At 36.2% G+C, this 22,966-nt stretch overlaps 1 protein-coding gene across 1 annotated transcript; it reads left to right on the forward strand.

The window, feature by feature from the left end:
- The first annotated feature begins 13,053 nt into the window (after window positions 1–13,053).
- LOC134666229 (uncharacterized) lies at window positions 13,054–22,227 on the forward strand. The gene is made up of 16 exons (XM_063523380.1): window positions 13,054–13,199; window positions 13,338–13,865; window positions 14,127–14,171; window positions 14,457–14,520; window positions 14,654–14,674; window positions 14,868–14,879; window positions 14,970–15,360; window positions 15,456–15,556; window positions 15,636–15,745; window positions 15,851–15,953; window positions 16,222–16,334; window positions 16,904–17,104; window positions 17,335–17,699; window positions 20,565–20,694; window positions 21,371–21,467; window positions 22,094–22,227. Exons 1-16 carry the CDS (start codon window positions 13,140–13,142, stop codon window positions 22,225–22,227), a joined length of 2,475 nt encoding a protein of 824 aa, XP_063379450.1. The 5' UTR covers window positions 13,054–13,139.
- The last annotated feature ends 739 nt before the right edge of the window (window positions 22,228–22,966 follow it).

A 22,966-nucleotide genomic window follows, 5' to 3' on the forward strand; every position in this document is an offset into this window, starting at 1 on the left:
ATAAACTTTGGCCCAACTATTTTAAATTATATTTTTTAAAGGAGATCCGACCGCCAATTTGCATCCAGTGGCAACCCAGGAACAGTATAATGATCTGCTAGCGAAAGTCCGAAAACTACAGAGCAAATTTGGTATTTCTACTACTAAAACTACAAAGCCGAAATATATTACAAGTACCACCTCAATGACTCATCCAAAAGCAGCTATGAATATTTCGGTACGGCTAGATGGAGCAGAAAACAAACTTGGGCATTTATTGAAGATTGTAACAGAACTCGCAGGTCGAGTACCGGAGACTGTACGAGAAGCATTTTTGGATGAAATATATTTGTCCGAGACTGGAATCGGCCCTCAATCAGGTCCAATGACAAAGCTGGTAGGAACTGGTGCCAACGACGACCAAACACTTCAAACATCTGATGGTCCGGCTTTTGAATTTAGTCTCGGAGGCCAAGCTGTAGTACCTAAAAAAGAAGAATATGTGAAACATCCAGAATTTATGTGTGATGTTTTTTTGATTAATTATACTGATTCATGTTGTTTCATCTAAGTATATTCATTCACTCAACCATTTGAGATGATTTCCATGTCTTATAAAATTTGCTAAATACTAAGTATGTAGCTGAAAAACACACCTATTAGGTACTTAATACTAGTATGTAGCTGAAATAGTCACAGATTTTTGACTTCGTCCGTGGAGAATGATGGTTTTTAATTTTTATGATAAAAAAAACTATCCATCACATGTCCTTCCCCGATACTCTCCATACCAAATTTCGCCTAAATTGGCTAGCGGCAGCGTGAAGAAGTAACAGACAGTCGGAGATTTCGTATTTCATATTAATAAGTTTTTGGCAAAAATTTCATTTTTGGTACAAGCTTTTATCGCTGACTGTACTTTTCTTACGATATACCTACAACCAATACTCATCGAGACAATTCTAAAAACCCCTAACACAATTAGGTTGCGTTGTTTCATCACAGAGTTCCTATGGCCACCTCCTGTCTCCATCATCAGATCAGTTCGCCAGTACCATATTATTGTATTGTCATCAGAACTACATACAGCTGCCAATTTTCATGACGCTACGATCCTTGGAAGATGCTTAAATTAGTTATCTTAAATTCCATTACATAGTTACATACAGGTCGAGAGTTCACGGCCACCTCCTGTCTCCATCATCAGATCAGTTCGACAGTACCATATTGTTGTATTGTCATCAGAACTACATACAGCTGCCAATTTTCATGACGCTACGATCCTTGGAAGATGGTTAAATTAGTTACCTTAGATTCCATTACATAGTTAGTTACATACAGGTCGACCTAATAAAAGCTTGTTAATATTAGTAGGCATTTAGGCAAGTAGGAATTTTGACTTACACGCGTATTCGGGAAACGAGATAATCACAAGATCTAGAAACGATATAGATTTTAACTAGATTTAAGTACATTAGATGTGACTTGGATATCTAAGTCATAACTTGTCGAAATCGGTCAAGAGGGCCTCCAGAATCGCGGAAACGTCAAATTTGACATATCTATCTTACAAATATCTTTTTAAATTATCCATATCGTAACTTGTTGAGGTCAGTTCAAATTACCAACATTCTGTAGAAATAAATTCTTAGTGTAAATAAAATTGCGCCAAAAGTTTTTTGTGGGGCAATAATACCCATAAATATATCATGTTACCGTAAAAACCCGTTTTGAGCGAATACACATTTTCCCTTATTTAATCTAGTTATTTGCTTCGATGAAAACTAGTTTTAAAAATGGGATTTTTTAGTCAAAACTAGTATTCACAAAGTGCCTTGGTGAAAACTAGTTTTCACTAATTATTCAAAATGAATTTCAGTTAAAGCTAGTTTTAACTAGAGATGCACCGGATATCCGGTTACTATCCGGTATCTGGCCTATCCGGTTACTATCCGGTATCCGGCCTATCCGGCCATTATTTTACTATCCGGCCGGATACCGGATAGTGACCTACTATCCGGCCGGATACCAGATACTAACATAGCTTGATTTCGGAGTTAAACAAATTGGATTTAAGAAACAGACACGGCCATAATCGTACTTGTACTAAAATTTAATATTTCCATTGACTTGCACGCGCACTCATTTCGAACCTAGAAATGAGTCCCCGCGAATGTTCACTAGGAAACAGGTCAAACCTGCAGAATGCGCACCCGAAAAACCGAAATGTAGGTATAGTTTCGCTGGCCGATTATCCGGCGGCCGGATACCGGATATTCGGCTGATGGTCATACCGAATATCCGGTATCCGGTATCCGGCCAAACAACTATCCCTTGCATCTCTAGTTTTAACTAGTGAAATAGCGTTTTCACTGAAGTGAGGCGGAAAACAAGTTGTAACCAGGGAAAACGGGTTTTTACGGTAACATATACATTAGTTACTCGTCATCAAGTCACATCCACAGATATAATATAAGTAGCTTCAATCGTATGTAAAGTATTATAAAGTTATAATATTTCAGAGATCAACTGGAAAAGCTACATTTCGACTTGATGAAACAGATGAAACAGGCAATCACCAATGCAAGATTTGAAAAATGTGAGCGACTTCTTGGAGGAGTCTGTAAATTAGGTACCGATCTAGTTTTTTTTTCCACGACGGTGGATAACAAGCGAGTAGCACGGAAACCTTACTCGCAAACCCGAACAATTTTGCACATTATACCGGGTGTGGCCTGTAACACGAGCAAATAATTAAAACATAGATTGTACTCCTCAAACGGTGATACTTATTTGAGCAACTTTTAAAAATGATGAAGTATTTAGGCTCACTTGCACCATCCCACTAACCCGGGGTTAAGCGATTAACCGTCAACCCAGTGTCAAATTGTACTGGTAACCATGGTAACTCCAGATTTAACCGGTTAACCCCGGGTTAGTAGAATGGTGCAAGTCGGCCTTAGACTCCCTATTTTTCATACAAAATAAATGTTATCTTCAATGGACGCCATCGCCACGCCATATCATTGTGATTGACGTTCCTTGTCACGCCTTATAGTCGTATGCCTTATGGGAATATAGTTCAGAGCCGGAAACCGCTACCAACTTTTAGTATGTTGTTGGGCATAGCATTGGGTCTCCAAAACTGCCGGGAGACGGCGGCGCCAGCCATCTACTTCAGCGGAATGACGTCATCAAAATGACTCCCGCTTCGTTGCGAATATATGCATACTGCACCCAAATTAGGCATAGCACATACACGTGTGGGGTATTAAATGAAAGCCAATTAAATAAACTATATTTTATTCATACAAAGTGTATCAAAATATGCAACAATTTAAGAAAAATTTACAAAATAATAAAAATTACGTAAAAAGATATTCGATTATTTGGGTTTTGCAACCAAACCAAAAGTCGGACGATAAAGCAATGTACTACAACATTAAAGATGACGTCTCAAGCCATACACTGATATCAATAAAATCAAAATTGAACCAAATATGTGGAAATTATGCATCAAAATGTAGATAGAGCTGCTATCTACGTATGTAATTATGTATTTTTTACATGAAACAACTGAACTGATTTTGATAAATGAGGTGTCAATTTATTTGTTTTTGTAGCCCAGGTCACAAAAGCTACATTTTAACTGACTTTGAAAGGAGGAGATTAGGTACTTAAAGAAACAGTATATTGCTTACTTATCAAGTAAATTATTATTTTTTAATTATGCTTCCATTCGAAAATGTCGTTTTCATGTATTTTATGTAATGTTCATTCATTTAATACTCGATAAATAGAACTATTCCTTGCATAATATGAGCGCATTAAGGTAGAATTGTTGGGGCGCTTTAGTTTTTTTTCCACACCTACCACAGTTTTTGTCGGAAATGTAAAATTTAAATTGTGATATATAGTTGAATAACTAGTTTTTCAAATATTATACGCAAAAAAATTTTGACGGTTTTAGTTTAGCTATAAAATTGATACATAACTACTTTTTCCATAAAAAGTGGTATTTCGTTGTTTCTAGCTCTGAAACCGTACATTTTTTTACAAACAATGTTTAAGTGAATCATAATACATTGAATAACCTTTCATTACATGTAACTCACGTGTATGTGAGACTCGTGGTATAGCTATAATTTACATTTTACTAAATTCGGCAGTGATTATTTATATGACGTCATTATTTGTAACTGAGGAACAACAGAGATGGTCTCCCGGCAGTTTTAGAATCCAGGTCATATTGCTAATAACATACTAGAAGCTTATGCGGATTATCCTAAAAATGACCAATTTAGATTTTTTTAACTTTTATGCATTTGTATGGGCAAATATCTACATTTTGATGCATAATTTCCACATATTTGGTTCTATTTTGATTTTATTGATATCAGTGTATGGCTTGAGACGTCATCTTTAATATTGTAGTACATTGCTTTATCGTCCGACTTTTGGTTTGGTTGTAAAACCCAAATAATCGAATATTTTTTTACGTAATTTTTATTATTTTGTAAATTTTTCTTAAACTGTTGCATATTTTGATACACTCTGTATGAATAAAATATAGTTTATTTAATTGGCTTTCATTTAATACCCCACACGTGTATGTGCTATGCATAATTTGGGTGCAGTATGCATATATTCGCAACGAAGCGGGAGTCATTTTGATGACGCCATTCCGCTGAAGTAGATGGCCGGCGCCGCCGTCTCCCGGCAGTTTTGGAGACCCAATGCCATGCCCAACAACATACTAAAAGTTGATAGCGGTTTCCGGCTCTGAACTATCTCTGCGACCGTTTCCCATAAGGCATGGCACTATTAAACATAACAAAATTCGCAATACATTTCGTCTTAGAATAAACTTTAAAGTGTATTAAAAATCAAACCACAAGTTATTTTTAAAAGTCGCTGAACAAATGTTACGCTACGTCTTACGCTACGTCTTACGTAGGCGAACAACGCGCGAACGCGGCGCGGCGCGGCGCGGCGAAATCAATCCTTTGATGCCCATAGAAGTGTCCTACGTAAGCGATCTCGTTGCGAACGCGGTGCGGCGCGATTTGCACGCGAATGTCAGGCGCCGCGTTCGCGCGTTGTTCGCCTACGTAAGACGTAGCGTTACGTAGGCGAACAACGCGCGAACGCGGCGCGGCGCGGCGCGGCGAAAGCGGCCGCCGCCGCGCCGCGCCGCGCCGCGCCGCGCCGCCTGACATTCGCGTGCAAATCGCGCCGCACCGCGTTCGCAACGAGATCGCTTACGTAGGACACTTCTATGGGCATCAAAGGATTGATTTCGCCGCGCCGCGCCGCGCCGCGTTCGCGCGTTGTTCGCCTACGTAAGACGTAGCGTTAGTCACTATGAGGAGTACACCTACAGTTTAATTTTTTGCTCATATTACAGGCCACACTCGGTATTTCTTATCTCACACAGCACAGGGACAGCTCAATTAATAGGGGATATTACTGCAATGTTCCGCCGCCAGCCTCTAATAAATTCATAGAGTAACTTATACATACTGAGCCTTAAACTGTTTTTTGGGCTGCTGCTTAAGCTATTTTCAGAAACCGAACATTCGATTGTTTTTTATTTCACGGTAGGCCATGTGATTGACCTACTGGCGCATGTGTCATTGATGATGTCAATGAGGTTTGTTTACTGTATGTACTAGTGGTGCTGCCTATGCAAAGCTTTGCCTAATATACCCTATTACGCGCGTGCTATAGAGATAGGTAATGGCGTTCTTTGTTTATCGCCCTTTAGCACAAACCGTAGGAAAATTGTATTTACCGATGAATGATAGGGTACTATAAAGAGTATGAAGTTATATAGGTATAGTTCATAAAATCGTATTATTGAAGGACTCCGGCAACAGAATATTATTTATATTATATTGTGAATTATTCTAACCAAAGAAACGTTGTTTATTTTACAGAAATGCGAGTTAACATAGTTCAAAATCATTTTCATACAATATCCGGTATAGAATATAAGCTCGATGAATGTGGAAAAGCAGCTGCTAATATTGATCAGCGCATAACATCTCAGGTCATTATTCTGTTGATATTTTTATTGTAATATGGCAGGGTATGTATAGTATAGCCACCAAGTGTATGCCGCAAAAGAAGCGCGGACGTGGCAGGTCCAGACGGAGATGGCGGGACTTTAGACGCCTTCATCAGTAACTGGCCGGAAAAAACACTATAACGGGCTAAATAAAAATGGCAGGGTAATTGTTAAGCTTTTTGTAAATAAGCTAAATAAAATAAACGTAACTTTAACTTCTTTTTCGATTTTCTAGACAGCTGTGTTTCAAGATAACTTAACGCTGATGCAAGCAGACTTGGAAACGGCATTGGACAAAGTCTCAGAGGCTTTGTTATCTCCAAAAGAAGATGCGGCTGGTATTTGATGTTTTACTGTGGTTTAGTTTAATTTTTTGTGGTAGTTTAGTTTACTTTTACTTTAGTTTACTTTTCTTTGATTTATTTTTACGAAATTCATCGGTCAAGTTTGAACAAAAATAATCTACCTAGTGTACATCGTGGTTATGTATAAGAACACAGGGTCCCTGTTTTAATTACTAGTAGTTCGCCCCGAACCGGGAACTCGCTGTGTGCCAAAAACTATAAAGAGCAATTAGTTTTGTTGCACCTACTTAGTCGGCAATGGATCGAAAATCACGTGCGATTTATTACAAGGTCTGTGGAGCCCTTAACTGACCATAGAGATTAAAATAAACTGTATAAGCCATTAATGTTTCTTGTAAAATGTCAAATACCTGACGAGTTTTCACTCAGAGCTGGGTTAGGATTGATGCATTAGTAATTTAGTACGTCTTGCTGTCCAAGGTAATCGCAACATTCGTCTCCAGCACCACATCTCAAATGCATCAATCCTTTTTCTCTCTTTGGCCAGGATAGTCCACGTTTCCACTCCATTCAGGAAGATAGGGAATACCGGTGCTCGTATCAATCTGAACTTGGTTTTGATACCAATTCCCCTTTTCTTCCAAATGTTATTTAAACGGGTCATAGCATCCTTTTCCATCCCGATTCGCCTTATCTCGGACACACATTTGCCATCATTGCAGATTTGGGAACCCAGGTAAATATAGGGGTAGACTATATCAATGCCAGGAATGTTGCAGGTGACATTTACTAACTTGGCGGCTCGATCCATCACCATCACTTTGGTTTTCGTCCTGTTTACAGCGAGACCTACGTTGCCACTTTCTAATTTGAGTCTTTGAAACAATTCACTCATGTTTTCCATTGATGTTGCCGAAAGAATGATGTCGTCTGCATATCGGAGATTCGATAACCTTTTCCCACCAAAAGGGGAACCCTTGTCCCAATTTTCGATGGTTTTCCGAATGATGTATTCTCCATATATGTTAAAGAGTGCAGGAGACAAGATGCACCTGCTTCCTCTGATAGCTCAGCTTAAAAACATCGAAATGCCGGGACTCGTGCCCCTAGCCAGCGGCATGCTTCAAGTTGAATGTAAGAATTTCGCTTCGCTTCGCTCGCTCATTCGAAAATACTAATTTACAGTAATAATGTAGCCATCCTAAAGTACAGTCGACGTCAAAGATATGTTTACACTTTTACTAACCTTATCTTTGTAATAAATAAGGCGAAAAGTGTAAACATATCTTTGGCGTCGACTGTACAAAAAACTTCAAGAAGTAAAAATGCAGTTTTAATATTATTTTCAGCCGTTGCGGCAACAACTGAGACCTTTACAGATTATAAACGGGATTTAGTCAACACAAAAGACTTACAAAATTTTTTGAAGCAAGATATTGAAAAGTTCCTAAAGGAATTGGAAGTACGTAATAAATTTTCAGTTTCCTTAATACATTAGGTACAATTATTAATATTTTTTTCACACATCTCCTAATCAGAAAATGGATTGTTTTTCCCTGCTAGGAGGGATCAAAGTGGCACTTTTCTGTCCATTGCCAGTATAAAATATTAATATAATCAACTATGAACATCGTAATATGTACAGCCTGGCAAAAAGTAGAAATTAAAAAGTTTCCTCATGGTTGATGTGGGTGTTAACACTTGAGTCCCGCATTACGCTCAGGATTCTACTTTAGAATTGTAGAATCCATCGCTTCATTTAGGATTCAATGTACGCCCTTGACGGAAATGTATCATTTTGATCCCTTGTAACACAAACTACTATTTACAAACTAGTCGCCTAACACCCATAGCATAAGCTTTGCTTAGTTTGGGGCTAGGTTGTTCTGTGTAAGATGTCCCCTAATATTTACTTTTTAACTACTTTTTTTTGATATGACAGCCTATTAGGAAAAAAATTGAACAGCTTCGCATTCAAAAGTGCAGTCGTCAGCAAATGTTTGAAGCATTGGGCGATAAGTTGTCTCTGGCGGACATAAACGGTATGCTAACTCAATGTCAATTTGGGGCTGTAACCGCAAGTATGAAAGATATATTGAAAAACCTCCAGATGAAAATATTTTCAAAGGAAGTTGATTGGCAGGTAAGGATTGAGATTTCTTGGTTTATAAGTCTGGCGTACGAGAGTTAGAGAGATAGAGTTCTAGACCCGGGACCATTGACATATGTCTCAGGACTGGCCTTGTGGGCAATAAAAACCGGGCAAGTGCGAGTCGGACTCGCGCACGAAGGGTTCCGTACCATAAAGCAAAAAAAAAACGGAAAAAATGCAAAAAGAAAACGGTCACCCGTCCAAGTACTGACCACGCCCGACGTTGCTTAACTTTGGTCAAAAATCACGTTTGCTGTATGGGAGCCCCACTTAAATCTTTATTTTATTCTGTTTTTAGTATTTGTTGTTATAGCGGCAACAGAAATACATCATCTGTGAAAATTTCAACTGTCTAGCTATCACGGTTCGTGAGATACAGCCTGGTGACAGACAGACGGACAGACGGACGAAGGACAGCGAAGTCTTAGTAATAGAGTCCCGTTTTACCCTTTGGGTACGGAAGCCTAAAAATGGTGCATAAATGGGGCCAGTACAAACAGCGGTGTGACACCGCTACAACGCAATTGGTTGATGAATTCGCACCACGCGCGCGATTTGTCGCAATCGCAACTAGTTGCGTTAGATTGCACTATTGGCTTCAATTCGTGAGTGACTCCGCTGAACTAGCGCTATTCTTGGTGACCATAGGACCCGGCCTGAGATATACATCAATGCCCGGGAAAAGTTTTTATTACATTATTAATAATAACAATAACAAAGACAAAGAATGATCGAGTTTTGCTAATGAATCTTTTTATAGAAGAAGTTAAGCATCCATTTTGGTATGAATGCGATATTGTTTTTATTAGATTAATGACAATTATATACCTATCAACATAAGATGCGATCAAAAGAATCCCGCCAACATTTAATCGAAGTTTCTCTATCATTTTGAGCCAACATACTGAAATAACATAAGACTTGATTTGATTATTAAAATAACGCCTGAGTAGCATAACTACACTCTGCGCTTGTTACTCTGATTTAGAGATGGGTAGTGAGTAAATACTCACGGGTAAATACCGAGTAAATACTCAGTATTTACTCAATATACCCGTATTTACTCGTTTATACCCAAATTGGTGGGTATAAACTATTTACAGTGCTGAAAGGGGCATATAAATTTGAAATATAGGTGTATTTTGTAAGCCGCTACTCGATTAAGTAGTCAAAATTGTAAGAAATGTATTTTTAAGAGGGGCACTCCATACATGTAACTAATTGTCACAAAAAAAAATTCATTAAACCACCAACGTGTTGCACATCATTAAATGGGTCTTTAAAAATAACTGGAATGTATCTAAGAACATTTTTGGATAAATTGAATATTTTGGGAAAAAAACCGTTTCGAAAGGCCAAAATAATGTTTATCTCTCTATAACTTTAGAACCAAAGTTTAGAAAAAATATGAAAACATATCGGGAGATTAGCCGTATAATAGAGTACAAAAAACAATATTTTGAACATCATCGGTTGAGCCATTTTTGAGTTTTCTTTAAAAAACCCTTAATAAAAGGTCGTAAGTGCCGCGTAAACACGCACTTTTTGCGCGACATGAAGTTATCTAGAACATCAATAGAATTTAAGTACCATATTTTTAAAGTAAATACCTTCTTATTTAAAACAAAATTGTTAACTTTGCATTATCACAATTTGCCTCTCACTAATAATTACCTTTTTTTCCTAAATTAAGTGTGCTATATGCTTTTTATTTTATAGATATTGTTAATACAAGTTAGCACTCTTCAATAAAAGACAATTTTGTTCTTAAATCTCACTTTTTGAATATTTTATAAGCAATCGTTTTTACCCACCTAAATGAGTAAATACGGGTATTTATCGGGTGCTTTGAGTAAATATCGAGTAAATACTCAGTATTTACTCACCCCTACCCATCTCTACAGTGATTTAATCGTAAAAGTAAAGTTTATAGGATAATGTAAGGATTAAACGACTCATGTTTGGTGTTAGTTTTTTTTTTCTAATTATTTTAATACATACTTACATAAAAAAATTGAGCTAAGTAATAGAAGATGTAAGTAAAACTTTGTTATTCAGTATTTTAAGATGACAGCATAACTTCCATTGTACGACGGCAGCTATGTTCTTGTGACTTAGTTAATTACTTAAACATCATTTCTCTCCTCAGTTTTCAATAGACAACTTTATCACAAAATGCACCGCGTTGGGTGATAAAACCGAATTTGAATCTTTAAATAACAGTATACAGAAATGTTTAATGATAATGGATAAGGATATAAATGACATGCTTGAGATTCTTGAGCCATCAAAGACATATACGACGGCTAAAACAGTAAAACGCGATGAGAAATGCTTATCCTGTGGAGCTCCAGTCGAGGTAGTAAAGGATGAACTGAGTCTGAAACTTTGGAAAGAAATTATATTTACAGCCCCTGTTCCTGCTGATAACACCAAAATTAAAAACCAAGAAATGGCAAAAATTTGCATACCTGGACGACCGATTCCACATCCTCTTGAGCAAAGGTAAGGCATTCCCATAACATGTAAACTATGTGTGATATACAGATGAAAGATGTACTAAGGAGTTTCAATGTAATATTTACCTTTCAGTTCATTTATCTGCCAACACGATTGCGGTGACATTGTTAAACCAGCAGAGGAGTCGTTAGTATTGTTTGCAAGACAGCTGAACCCAGACTCAAAGCCTAATGGCGATGCAGTTCCTGACAATGACAAGGTTAAGGTTAATAATTTATACGTTTGTTTTTTTAGAATTTTGACATTTTTATATTGACGTAGACAACTACAAGAACATCTCACAGTTTTCTGGAAATTAGTTTTTGTTTTTAGAATAAAAACTTTTATCTTCCGTTTAAAAGGCTAATTTACCATTCTGGGTTCAAATTCATGACACAGCCCATTCGGGGATAACACGGAAAAGAAGTACTTATAAATTTTTGTTAAGTCTAAAATAAATGATATATGTTCCGATATGGATTTTCAAACGTCAATTTTCGACAACCAGGATTTAGCGCAGATGCCACTGTCTACATCAGCTGTCAAATTCAAAGATATATTTTATCTTAGATATAACAACTTCTAGATCAATACCAATTTCATTTTGATATGTTTGATAATAACAGATTCCCTGCCTTACTTTCAGGTCGGAGATAACTAAACGTTTATGTGTCCACCTGTAAGAAAATTTGCATCGACTGTTCTGTAATAATTATTAATACATTTGTTTTAATAATTATTTTATTATTATCTTTGATGTAATTTAATTTAGGTTAATTTATTTTGTATAATTTTAGTTTTTCTATAATAGGTCTACTGGGCATTTTCACTTAAAAGTGTATTCATTTACTTTTTTTTCGAAATCCATCAACCTTTGGATTATTTCTCCTCAGAACCACGAGGACTATCGATTAAAAAAAGTGTCCCTAAAACATTACATTTCTGTAACGCATTTACACATACATTTTGTACAAAATTGACACCCAGGGTTTGTATGAAAAACCGGGGAAACTTTTTTTCTTTGTCTCATTCAATAGTACTCGTGATTCTGAATCTAACTAACCCAAAAGTTGATAGATTTTCGAAAAAAAGTAAATGGTACTTACCATTTTTTCTGAAAACCCCCTACAATATAATTTACCAGGTTCTCTTATACCGTGTTTCATTGAAATAACTTTCGTGTATTTTTGAGTCTGCAAAGTCCGGTAAATACCTGTAAAAAAGTTTTCATCCGCTGTTCTGTTACAATTATTATTAGTACATTTATTTAATAATTATTTTATCTTTGATGTAATTTAGTTGAGGTTAATTTATTTTGTATAATTTTAGTTTTTCTACATTAGGTAACTACCATATAATTTACCAGATACTCTTATACCGCCGTGTTTCATTGAAATAAATTTCGTGTATTTATGTGTCTGAAAGACCTACCTGTACGAAAGTTTCCATCCACTGTTTTGGTCACGATTATTATTAGTACATTTGTTTTAATAATTGTTTTATTATTATATTTGATGTAATTTAGTTGAGGTTAATTTATTTTGAATAATTATAGTTTTTCTACATTACATACCTACGTACTTTATAATTTACCAGATACTCTTATACCATGTTTCATTGAAATAAATTTCGTGTATTATATACAAATGGTGTTTTATTTAAACTCCGTTAAGTTCGGGGTATGGCTAAGTACTTATATTAAAGGAAACTCAATGGCGTCACATTCTAAACGTCAGGCCATAAATAAACGTATGTTTTACTCGATTAAGTGCGGTATCCGTTTTAAAATCGTGTTAGTTTAAATCAGTATATAGAGTTAAGCCATGAAAAGTCTGCAGCGATTTTGATAGCCCTCTCAGTGCCAGTGTTTTTTATACATCATAATTTCATAGAAGTTTGACATTTAAAATAACACTTGCACTGCGTAGGCTATCAAATCCGCTGCAGATTTTTCTTGGTCTGACTCTATGCGTTTTGTTGGTATCGCAACAGCGTTTTGACTATCGAATACAATACCTATATAAGCCAAAAGCAAAGCGACAAAAACCAACTAGATTTACAACGTTACTTGACTTTCCAAACTGTTTTCTAAAAGTTGTCTTGACAAACATTAACCTATTCAGAATATTTAATCATGTCTGATACAATAATGAGTGTTCAGGAATTAATAGACACCGCCTTTCCGGATGAAATAGTAAGTACCTAATTAATTAAATTTATGAAATATTTCTAAGTGTATTTGTAAAACACGAATTGAAAAACGTAGCTATTTGATACTTACTAAAACTAGATTGTTTTTAGTAGTCTTATAAAGATGATTTAAATATTTCAGACAAATAGTACAATCAACTTACGATTGTTGAAAACGGTAATCATCATAATTGCCAACCAATTAAGAGTTCTACACCGACAAGTGCAAGTTTCCGTTGACCGCGGTGGAAAGCACTTCAAAACAAATTTACGTCCGAGTCAGACTGTTTCTGAAATTAGACTACAAATTGACGATAAAGAAAAGCAAACCAGAGTAAGCAAAGAAGGAGGCAAAAGAAAGTCAGAGGAGAGAACAGTGCAACATGTGAAGAGAAAAGAGGAACGAAAATCAAAAGACGGAGGAAAAGTAAACATAAAAGAAAAATCAAAAGATGAAGAAAACAACAAAGTAGAGGAAGGAACAAGTAAAGAGTTGAAAACTAACCAGACGGAAAAAATCATCAAAAAGAAAGTAAGAAAAGATAAAGTGGAACGTGAAAAAGAACGAGGTGTAATAGTTCATTCTGACGGCACTGAGGAGCATGTAGATTATGACATAGGTGACCGTGTGTTACAAGAAGCAGTTTCAATACACGTTACAAACGAAGATGTAAGCATTTTTTTTATTTTACTTAGCTTGTTAATATAATCGCATGTCTGTATGTAGTAACTGAATTGTTACCTGTGTTCAGTTATGTTGGATAAACTATAGTGTTAGTACATACGGGTAATTTATTGGAAAAATTATGTCCAAGGTATGTTGAAGAAGACACCTACCAATTAACAGCTTAGTCTAGCTTACCCTCTTAAAGTTCACCTGTAAATAGATTATGTATTTGGCCGCTAAAGTAAATGTCTCTATTTTCTCAAGGACATGGAAGAGCTGCGAGAGCGAGAAATCAGGATCATAAGTCAGGTATTTATCATTTACGATCATTTGTGCAAGTATGCATATCGTGACTACTTTAAAAAAAGCTCGTATCTTGTTTTCTTGTTCTGTCAATCAAAAGTAAAATGTGGTAAATGGGATGTAAGTATACAGTTACTGCAATTTAACTTTGAGTAGCAGTGCATATGAGATTTTTTCAAAATGTAGTCCGCTGCGTTGTCGATTCAGCTTAATATAAAGGTACCAAAAAATACAAAAATACATTCTATTTCATGTCACTATTCATTGAAACGTTTTTTTTTTATTTCGTAGCGAGCTGATTCTCATGAAGATCCTGCTTTATCGCCATCTCCGATGGCTTCAGTGCATTCTTTCGGTAAGTTTTATTCAATTCATTTACCTATCAAAAATAAATAGTGATGTCACTTATTTAATTATAATTACTTAGCCTATTTAGTAACAAAATCTGCGATAATGTCTTGGCATTTAAGGTTTTTTTTTGTTTCCAGGCAAGGAAAATCTAATTATAGGTAAAGATTTCTATCATTTCTAAACTTATTAAGTTATATTAACTATTTCTATCATAATTCCGTTAAAAAAATCCATTTATACAGCTCATTAGCTTATTAAACTACGCACCTATAGCTTATTTAATTAAGTACATTTATAAATAATACCTAAAATAGTGAAATAATCTGTCTTTTTATTTCCATGCTGTTGCAGTTTCACCTCAAGGTAAGACAATAATACGATAGTTTTATTATTTTATTCAATCCTAAATGTCTAGGTTTGGACCACCCTATATAAATACTCTTTTTTGCGTAGGTCGCGTTCCACGCATAAGTGTGGTGACTAAAGAACAATTCGATGAACTAGCTAATGCTGTTCACGAGCTTGAAGCCAGATTTGATCCGACGATAGGCATCCCGAATTTTCCCGACAATGCAGAGTTTTTGAAAGCTCTTCGATCCGGAGCTTCTCTAACGGAAGCGATGGCGGCTTTCCAAATGTCAGCAAGACTGCAGACCTTCGAAAAAGCCTTTGAAATCATGACGTCCTTACTCACTGAACTGGCTAAAAGGACTCCAGGAGTTAACGTGTCTCAGTTTCGTGAATTGGAAACAAACTTTGCTCGTGGAGGTCTTCTTAATGAGATCAGCTTACCACGTCGAGATGAAAATGTACAAACTGATTGGGTTTCCCGCGATGAATTTAAGTAACTACGAAAATTTTATTAGTTATCTTGCGTAAAGTTTATATTTATTAACATTTGATAGTCACTCTTATTGTAAAACATATTCTGCATTCCAGCAACGCTATGCATGAGTTGTACGACGAAGTTATGCAAGTCGTAAAAAAACATGCTAAGCATCCTGATACCAAAAATACTGAATTATTGTTAGGACAACTTGGTAAGTAAATTTGTGTATCCCATTAAGAATCAAACAATTGTCCTTTGTTTTATTTTAACAATCAGTTTTTTGCCTACAGAAAGAAAAATAGAATCGGTAAATTACAGAGAGCGTATTGAAAATTTAGAAGCCGAAATTACAGAATATGCTGAAAAGTTTATTAATCTAGACTTTAGTCTTTCATCTCAGGTAATATACAAATCATTTCAAAATTTTCAATTTAGAAAAAAGTACGACGCACTTCTAAACTTACAATTCTTAATTACATTCTAAACTTTAAATTTTATTACATAGATTGGCAGCTATCAAGAACAGCTGACTCAGATGCAGTATCAATTAGAAACAGGAATAGAAAATATGGTAGACAAAGTGGCTCAGATACGCTCTACTCCGGAAGGTAACTACTTATTTAATGTATATAATATATTATATTCATAAAATAGGTTATGCAACTATCACAGTTTTAAAATTAAAGAAACAATTTGGTCCTTATTTCAACATCATCATCGTGATTATGGTTATCTCTTTTTTTGTATTTCGTAACTGTAATTGCCATCAGCCCATCACCATTTGCAGCCAACACCATTCCTATCATCATCGTGATCAAATTTATCATAATCATCATAATGGCAAGCACTATCAACTTATATGTATGTTAATTGCAGCTCTAAAGGAATTAAATATACGGCTAGACACATTTCAGCAAGATTTAGAAAATACAACCGCCGAACTGAAAAATCTGAGAGCTTTTCAGAATAATATGACTTTGGACCTGGCGGTATAGTATATTATTTACAGGATAATCTTACGCAAATCTATCTAGCTCCGCAGCAAACTCAGAAGAGGTTGTGTATTAGGTGCTAGAAGATGATATATTACCTACATACAATAAGTACATACCTATATATTTGCTGATAGTGCTGGTGTATTTTACAGGAATCTGATAAGGTGCATAGAAAATAATATAATGTAAAAAGCGTCCCAGATCTCATTGTTATAAGTTTATTTGTTGTTGTATAAATATTTTTAGAATTTTAATATTATAATGTAATATACCACATAAGTGCTTTGGTGTCATACTGTTAATTTATGTGTAAAGTTTAATAAAAAAAAAATAAAAAAAAATATAAATATTATTCTCGATCTATTTCAGGAATTAAACAAAAAACTACTAACTAAGCTAGAAAATAAAATAGTAAATGTCTTATTTCTGAAATGGGTCGAAAATTTGAACAAGCTAAATGAATGAATAGATATAATTATAACTAATAATAATAATTCCGGATGTGATAAATGGGTTTTGATAATTAAGGAGCATTTACACACTTTTTCCTTATGTAAATCCAGAGAATATGGAAAGAAATCGAGATAATACGTGATGCGAAGGCCGATCGAGACGAGATCACTGACGTGCTCCGCGATAAAGCTGGCATCGAAAACCTTAATGGGATGGTCTCAGCAGGGGAATTTAATGCAGTTTGTGCAGATCTACAAACAAAGATTAATGCTTCATATAACAAGTTCAACAATCAAGAAGTCGTTTGGCAGGTAACTATTTACTTCTATAAGTAATACTACAAATTTCATTGTGAAATTACTGCAACTGAACTGATACTTAAATCTTACACTAATCACTCACGTTTTCACCACGATCGTAACAAACCTATGACAAATATTTTTAGTAATCTTATAACTTGTAATATTTTAAAATTATAAAATATTATTATACTGAGTGTCCAATTCCCAAATTTACATAATGCAACAATGTTTTTTTCCAGATGGCTATAGACGACCTTACTAAATCAATAAACGAAAAGGGCGATTGGAAGGTCATCTATACTCTACGTGAGGACATAAACCGCCATCTCAATAACCTGCAAGACAAGGTAGATAAGCTGATAGAGGTGGTCGGTGAGCCTCGTGCCGCCGCTATTAGGAAGAAACTCTTCAGTGACGCTGACTGTGTATGCTGCGGTACTCCTGCTAGCATGAATATAGAAGTACCTGTTCAGAGGCTGCCTAATTTTACTAAGATAAGAGCATCAGCAGATGGTGCCGAAGGTCCTAACATACCAAAAGAAGATGGGGACCATGCAGGACTATGTATTCCGGGACGCCCTGTAGCGCATCCTAAGAATGAGAGGTACTGGAATTTGGGTATACCCTGGTTACCAATTTTATAGTGGATAAACTTGCTAGAGTGACGGCACCAATCATGGACATGTTAAGCGCACTAAATTAGAATTTCGTTTAAAAATGGGATGTTTTTGACGATACAAAAATGGTGATTTTTTTTTCGGCACTTAAATACATGAAGAACATTTAAACAAAACCAAAAATTCTGTATGTTTAATACATAATTAATAAAAAATATATAAATTGAAATTTACGAAATCACCATTGATGGACATCAAAAATTCAGTAATGGACACCCAGTCATGGACATGGACCCAATTATGAACATCCATTAATGGACACTTTTGTATTGAACACATAAATGAAACAAATGATGTCACAAATCAACTTTTATTAACGCTATTTGAACTTTCATTTAGATTTCTAAGTTATACTATAAGAGTTTTAGTCCGGTTGCCGGCTGCATGAAACAAACCTGATCAAAAAATAGAATATACCTACCCTGTAGAGGTACCTGACATTTAGTACCTTCCAACTTTCAACGCACTTGGTCGGCCTAGGCTTAACCTGGCAGATTTTGTACAAATGGCAAAAACGTTGGACAAAAAAACATCAAAAAAATACCTCATCGAAAAATGGAATGAAACTTGTATGGTAGGATACCTGACCTTGGGGGCAGTAAAAAAAAAGTGGTCGGCCTCACCTTAGCCTGGCAGTTTTTGCAGTCCGACCAGATTTATTGGACCAAATGACACCTACAATTTACCTCATAGCAAAATAGAATTGTTGACGTATGTCTTGGTCGGCCTCACCTTAACCTGGCAGCTTTTGCAGTCCGACCAAATTTATAAAAAAAAAACATGAAAAAGACCTATCGAAAAATCGTATGAAACTTGTATGGCACGATAGCTGCCTTTGAGGACAGTAAAAAAAAATGGTCGGCCAAATCCTGTATTGGCCGGCCGATTGGCGATTGGGTCGATCAAATTTGTGGTACCACGTGAGAGCTACAATTTACCTCATCAAGAAATAGAATTGGCAGTTTTTGCTGCCAGGCTACGAGTTTTTGCAGTCCAACCAAATTTGTGGTACCACGTGACAGCTACAATTTACCTATAGGATGAAAAAAACGGATTATAATAGCTAAAATAAACCTATTGACGTATGGCTTGGTCGGCCTCACCTTAGCCTGGCAGTTTTTGCAGTTCCACCAAATCTGTGGTACCACGTGACAGCTACAATCCCTACAATTTACCTCATCGAAAAATAGAATGAAACAAACAGATTATAATAGCTAAAATAAACCTGTTGACGTATGGCTTGGTCGGCCTCACCTTAGCCTGGCAGTTTTTGCAGTTCCACCAAATCTGTGGTACCACGTGACAGCTACAATCCCTACAATTTACCTCATCGAAAAATAGAATGAAACAAACAGATTATAATAGCTAAAATAAACCTGTTGACGTGTCTTGGTCGGCCTCACCATAACCAGTCAGTTTTTGCAGTCCGACCACAGTTATAAAAAAATCATCAAAAAAATCTTATCGAAAAATCGTATGAAACTTGTATGGTACGATAGCTGCCTTTGAGGACAGTAAAAAAAATGGTCGGCCAAATCCTGTATTGGCCGGCCGATTGGCGATTGGGTCGATCAAATTTGTGGTACCACGTGAGAGCTACAATTTACCTCATCAAGAAATAGAATTGGCAGTTTTTGCTGCCAGGCTACGAGTTTTTGCAGTCCAACCAAATTTGTGGTACCACGTGACAGCTATAATTTACCTTGTCGAAAAATAGGATGAAAAAAACGGATTATAATAGTTAAAATAAACCTGTTGACGTATGGTTTGGTCGGCCTCACCTTAGCCTGGCAGTTTTTGTAGTCCGACCAAATTTGTGGTACCGCGTGACAGCTATTATTTGCCTCATCGAAAAATAGGATGAATAAAAAACGGATTATAATAGCAAAATAAACCTGTTGACGTATGGCTTGGTCGGCCTCGCCTTAGCCTGGCAGTTTTTGCAGTCCGACCACATTTATCCATCCATCTAAGACAAAACAAAGAGCCCAATTATGGACAACTAAAAATACCCAGTTATGGACATCGTCCATTATTGGAAAATAAAGAGCAATCACAAAATCAACCCAACTCAAATGTTTAGTGCAATAAATTAAATAATTTAACACAATAAACTAAAAAAGTAATAAAAAGCTTAAGCTTGGACACTTGTCCATTACTGAATTTCATAAAATATCGAATCCAGTAATGAACAAACCCCACAAAAAACTTATTGCTGTGATTGGACATATTCAACTTAGCTCAATTTACTTGCAATATAGTATTATTCAGTAAAAATAACATTAAATCTCATTACAACATAACACAAGATAATACCATGCACAAATATGTACTCACCTCCTTAACGATTTCAACAACAATAACGGATTTTTATGACCACCGCCCGCAACGAGATTTTACTTCGCAGCCATCTTAGAACAAAACGGCTGATTTTGGTGACATGTGTCAAAATGACAGCTCAAACGTCTATTGGTTATGCTTTAGTGTTGCCAGTTGAAAAATGTTGGGACAGTTGCTTAATAAATTCGATCAACGTAAAAAATGTCCATAATTGGTGCCGTGTCCATTACTGGTGCCGTCACCCTAGGTAATTAATATCAGACTAAGGTGCCTAATATCAGACTGCGTAGGTTAGCTTTTCATGCGTGGCGAGTTGATGCGCTGACAAAAGACTGAATTAGTCCAAAGCATATTCTTTATATAATCTCAAAAGTGAAGTAGGTATTGTTTTAGAATTACGCCATTCACTTCATCATATAATAAACTTTGTTTATTCCTTCTTTTCTTAACAGAAGCCATGTGTGCCAGCGGTTTTGTGGTGGCTCCCATACTCTTATACCACCTATATCTCGGGCTCCTCCTGGTGTAACCATCACTCAATGTCCACGAGAAAATACTACTACGATCGGCAGTGACGGAAAGGTTATATATTATTGTTTTTTTATTAAACTACCTTACTATATGTAACGTCGTCGGTGTTGTACTTCAATATTGTATTGTATCCATTGTTGAGGCTTAGGCACTGGTCCCACCGCGAGCTAGTAAGCTATGAACGATAGTGATGATCGGCTATAAACACGAACAAAAGATAAGCACTCCCGTGTAAATAAAAGAGACACGGCGATATTTATAGTTACTCGCCCAGCGTGAGCTATAAATATCGCCGTGTCTCTTTTATTTACACGGGAGTGCTTATCTTTTGTTCGTGTTTATAGCCGATAGCTCATAGCTTACTAGCTCGCGGTGGGACCAGTGCCATAATGTCTTGTCACTCATGTTTTTATTTTATTTTAGGTGTTAATTATAGTTTCATTTTTAGGTTACATTTTATGATCATTTTGATATACATATTTATTACGATATAAAAATAAATAAAATAGAACTAAAAAAATCATTCTAAATTGTTGCTATGATTAAGCATTTTAAGTCAAAAATTTAACAGTTATGTAGGAGGTGGCGATAGCGCCCTCAATAATTTTCTACAATTTCTTGTCGGACTATACGCTTGCTTTCGGCTTTAATCACTATATTTTAAAATGTAGTAAACAGTTGTATAAAATGTAATTACACCACATTTGTTTAAAATTTTATTTTGCAGGCATATATGACTGATCAGTACATAGAACTTAAACCTTGTGCACAGTGTAACATTCCAAAAGGCACTCAGCAGCTGGATAAAAACGCCGATGAGCAGGGTAAGAAGACGAAATTAGTCATAAACATAAACATAATTGAGCAATTCTCAAAAAGGTTGTACATTTCGATCACAAAAGTACATGAAGTTGAACAACTTCCACCATATATCCTAAAATGTTCCAGAAAGTTTCTAAGAAACATTCCTTTTTTGTTACCGGATTTCCTTACACATTTAAGATGTGATCGAAATGTACAAACTTTTTGAGACTGGCTCAATTAACTTTTGGTCGGAAAGTCTGTTTATCTATGAGACGGGTTGAAAGTGATACGTTTCGGGGTTACTTTTGAAACCACTTTAATTTGATTTAAACTATCACGATTTACACTCATAATTTTAAAACTAACACGGTACTTAATCGCGTAAAACTTACGTTCGTGGTCTGCGCCAGGCCATATTCCGTACACTTTTTCCATGTTTGCGGGGTCCTTTATGCCCTAGTGTATCCCTGACTTTAGCACATGAGTGCTGTGATAGTTTCACAATCGCAAGAAAGCGAAACAGACCACCCGTCCCTTTCTTATTCATAAATGTAGGAAAAGACCGCTAGTCAATCTAGCACGCGAGACACTGCCACGGCGCCATTGTGCTAAAAGCCTGGTTCGATTATTATTATCTTTTTTCCAGCCACAAAATCAGCTATTACCGAGAGAAATACGTCATCATTCGCCATAATGGAAGAGATGTCTTGGCTGGCAGCGCATAAACGTAGCGAAGGATCTGAAAATCAGGCTTTGCCTTTTGATAATTACGATATTTAAATTTTTACTGGATCCATTGTATTATTATTGCATTAAATTTTTAAAAATCGTAATATACACATTTATAATATTGTTTTTTTAATTTAAGATTTATATTGGTAGGATAGGTTCGTTAGGTTGCTTCAGATGCCCGAAGGGCAAACTGCCCATAAATAGGGCCTTGACTCAGGGAACGAGCCAAAGATTGTCACGTTTCACGATATACCTAGGAATTTAACGATATGCCTGATCTTACGAGCATGAGCACAAAAAATAACGCTTTCAATGCGTGAGCTATCAATCAAATCAAATCGCTGCAAACTTTTCTTGTTCTAACTCTAAACGTCTATTATTTTTAGGGTTCTGTAACCAAAAGGTAAAAACGGGACCCTATTAATTAAGGGACCCACTGATTAACAGTCCGCCGGACAGTATCGGCCTGTCAGTTAGAACAAAATTTTGACAGTTCCGAACAACTGACAGGCCGATACCGTCCGGCGAACTGTTAATCAGTGGGCCCCTTAAGACTCCGTCCGTCTGTCCGTCTGTCTGTCCGTCCGTCAGTCTGTCTGTCACCAGGCCCCAATTTCACATCGGTGACAGGTGCGACGAATTGTAAAATCACTGTTGCTGACGTCACAGGCATCCATGGGCTACGATTACCACTTACCATCGGGCGGGCCGTATTCCTGTTTGCCACCATCATTGTATTATTTAAAAAAACTTTATTATATCGAAAAAAAACAGATATTTCTCCTGC

The sequence above is a fragment of the Cydia fagiglandana genome, chromosome 7, assembly GCF_963556715.1.
Source record: "Cydia fagiglandana chromosome 7, ilCydFagi1.1, whole genome shotgun sequence".
Lineage (NCBI taxonomy): Eukaryota > Metazoa > Arthropoda > Insecta > Lepidoptera > Tortricidae > Cydia > Cydia fagiglandana.

What these genes read in the sequence shown, in the direction of transcription:
- LOC134666229 (XM_063523380.1), top strand. Translation starts at nt 13,140, where the DNA reads ATGTCTGATACAATAATGAGTGTTCAGGAATTAATAGACACCGCCTTT. An exon ending in ATATGACTTTGGACCTGGCG is followed by an intron (nt 16,335 to 16,903) that starts GTATAGTATATT and finishes ATGTAAATCCAG; the next exon opens with AGAATATGGAAAGAAATCGA. An exon ending in CGATCGGCAGTGACGGAAAG is followed by an intron (nt 20,695 to 21,370) that starts GTTATATATTAT and finishes TTTATTTTGCAG; the next exon opens with GCATATATGACTGATCAGTA.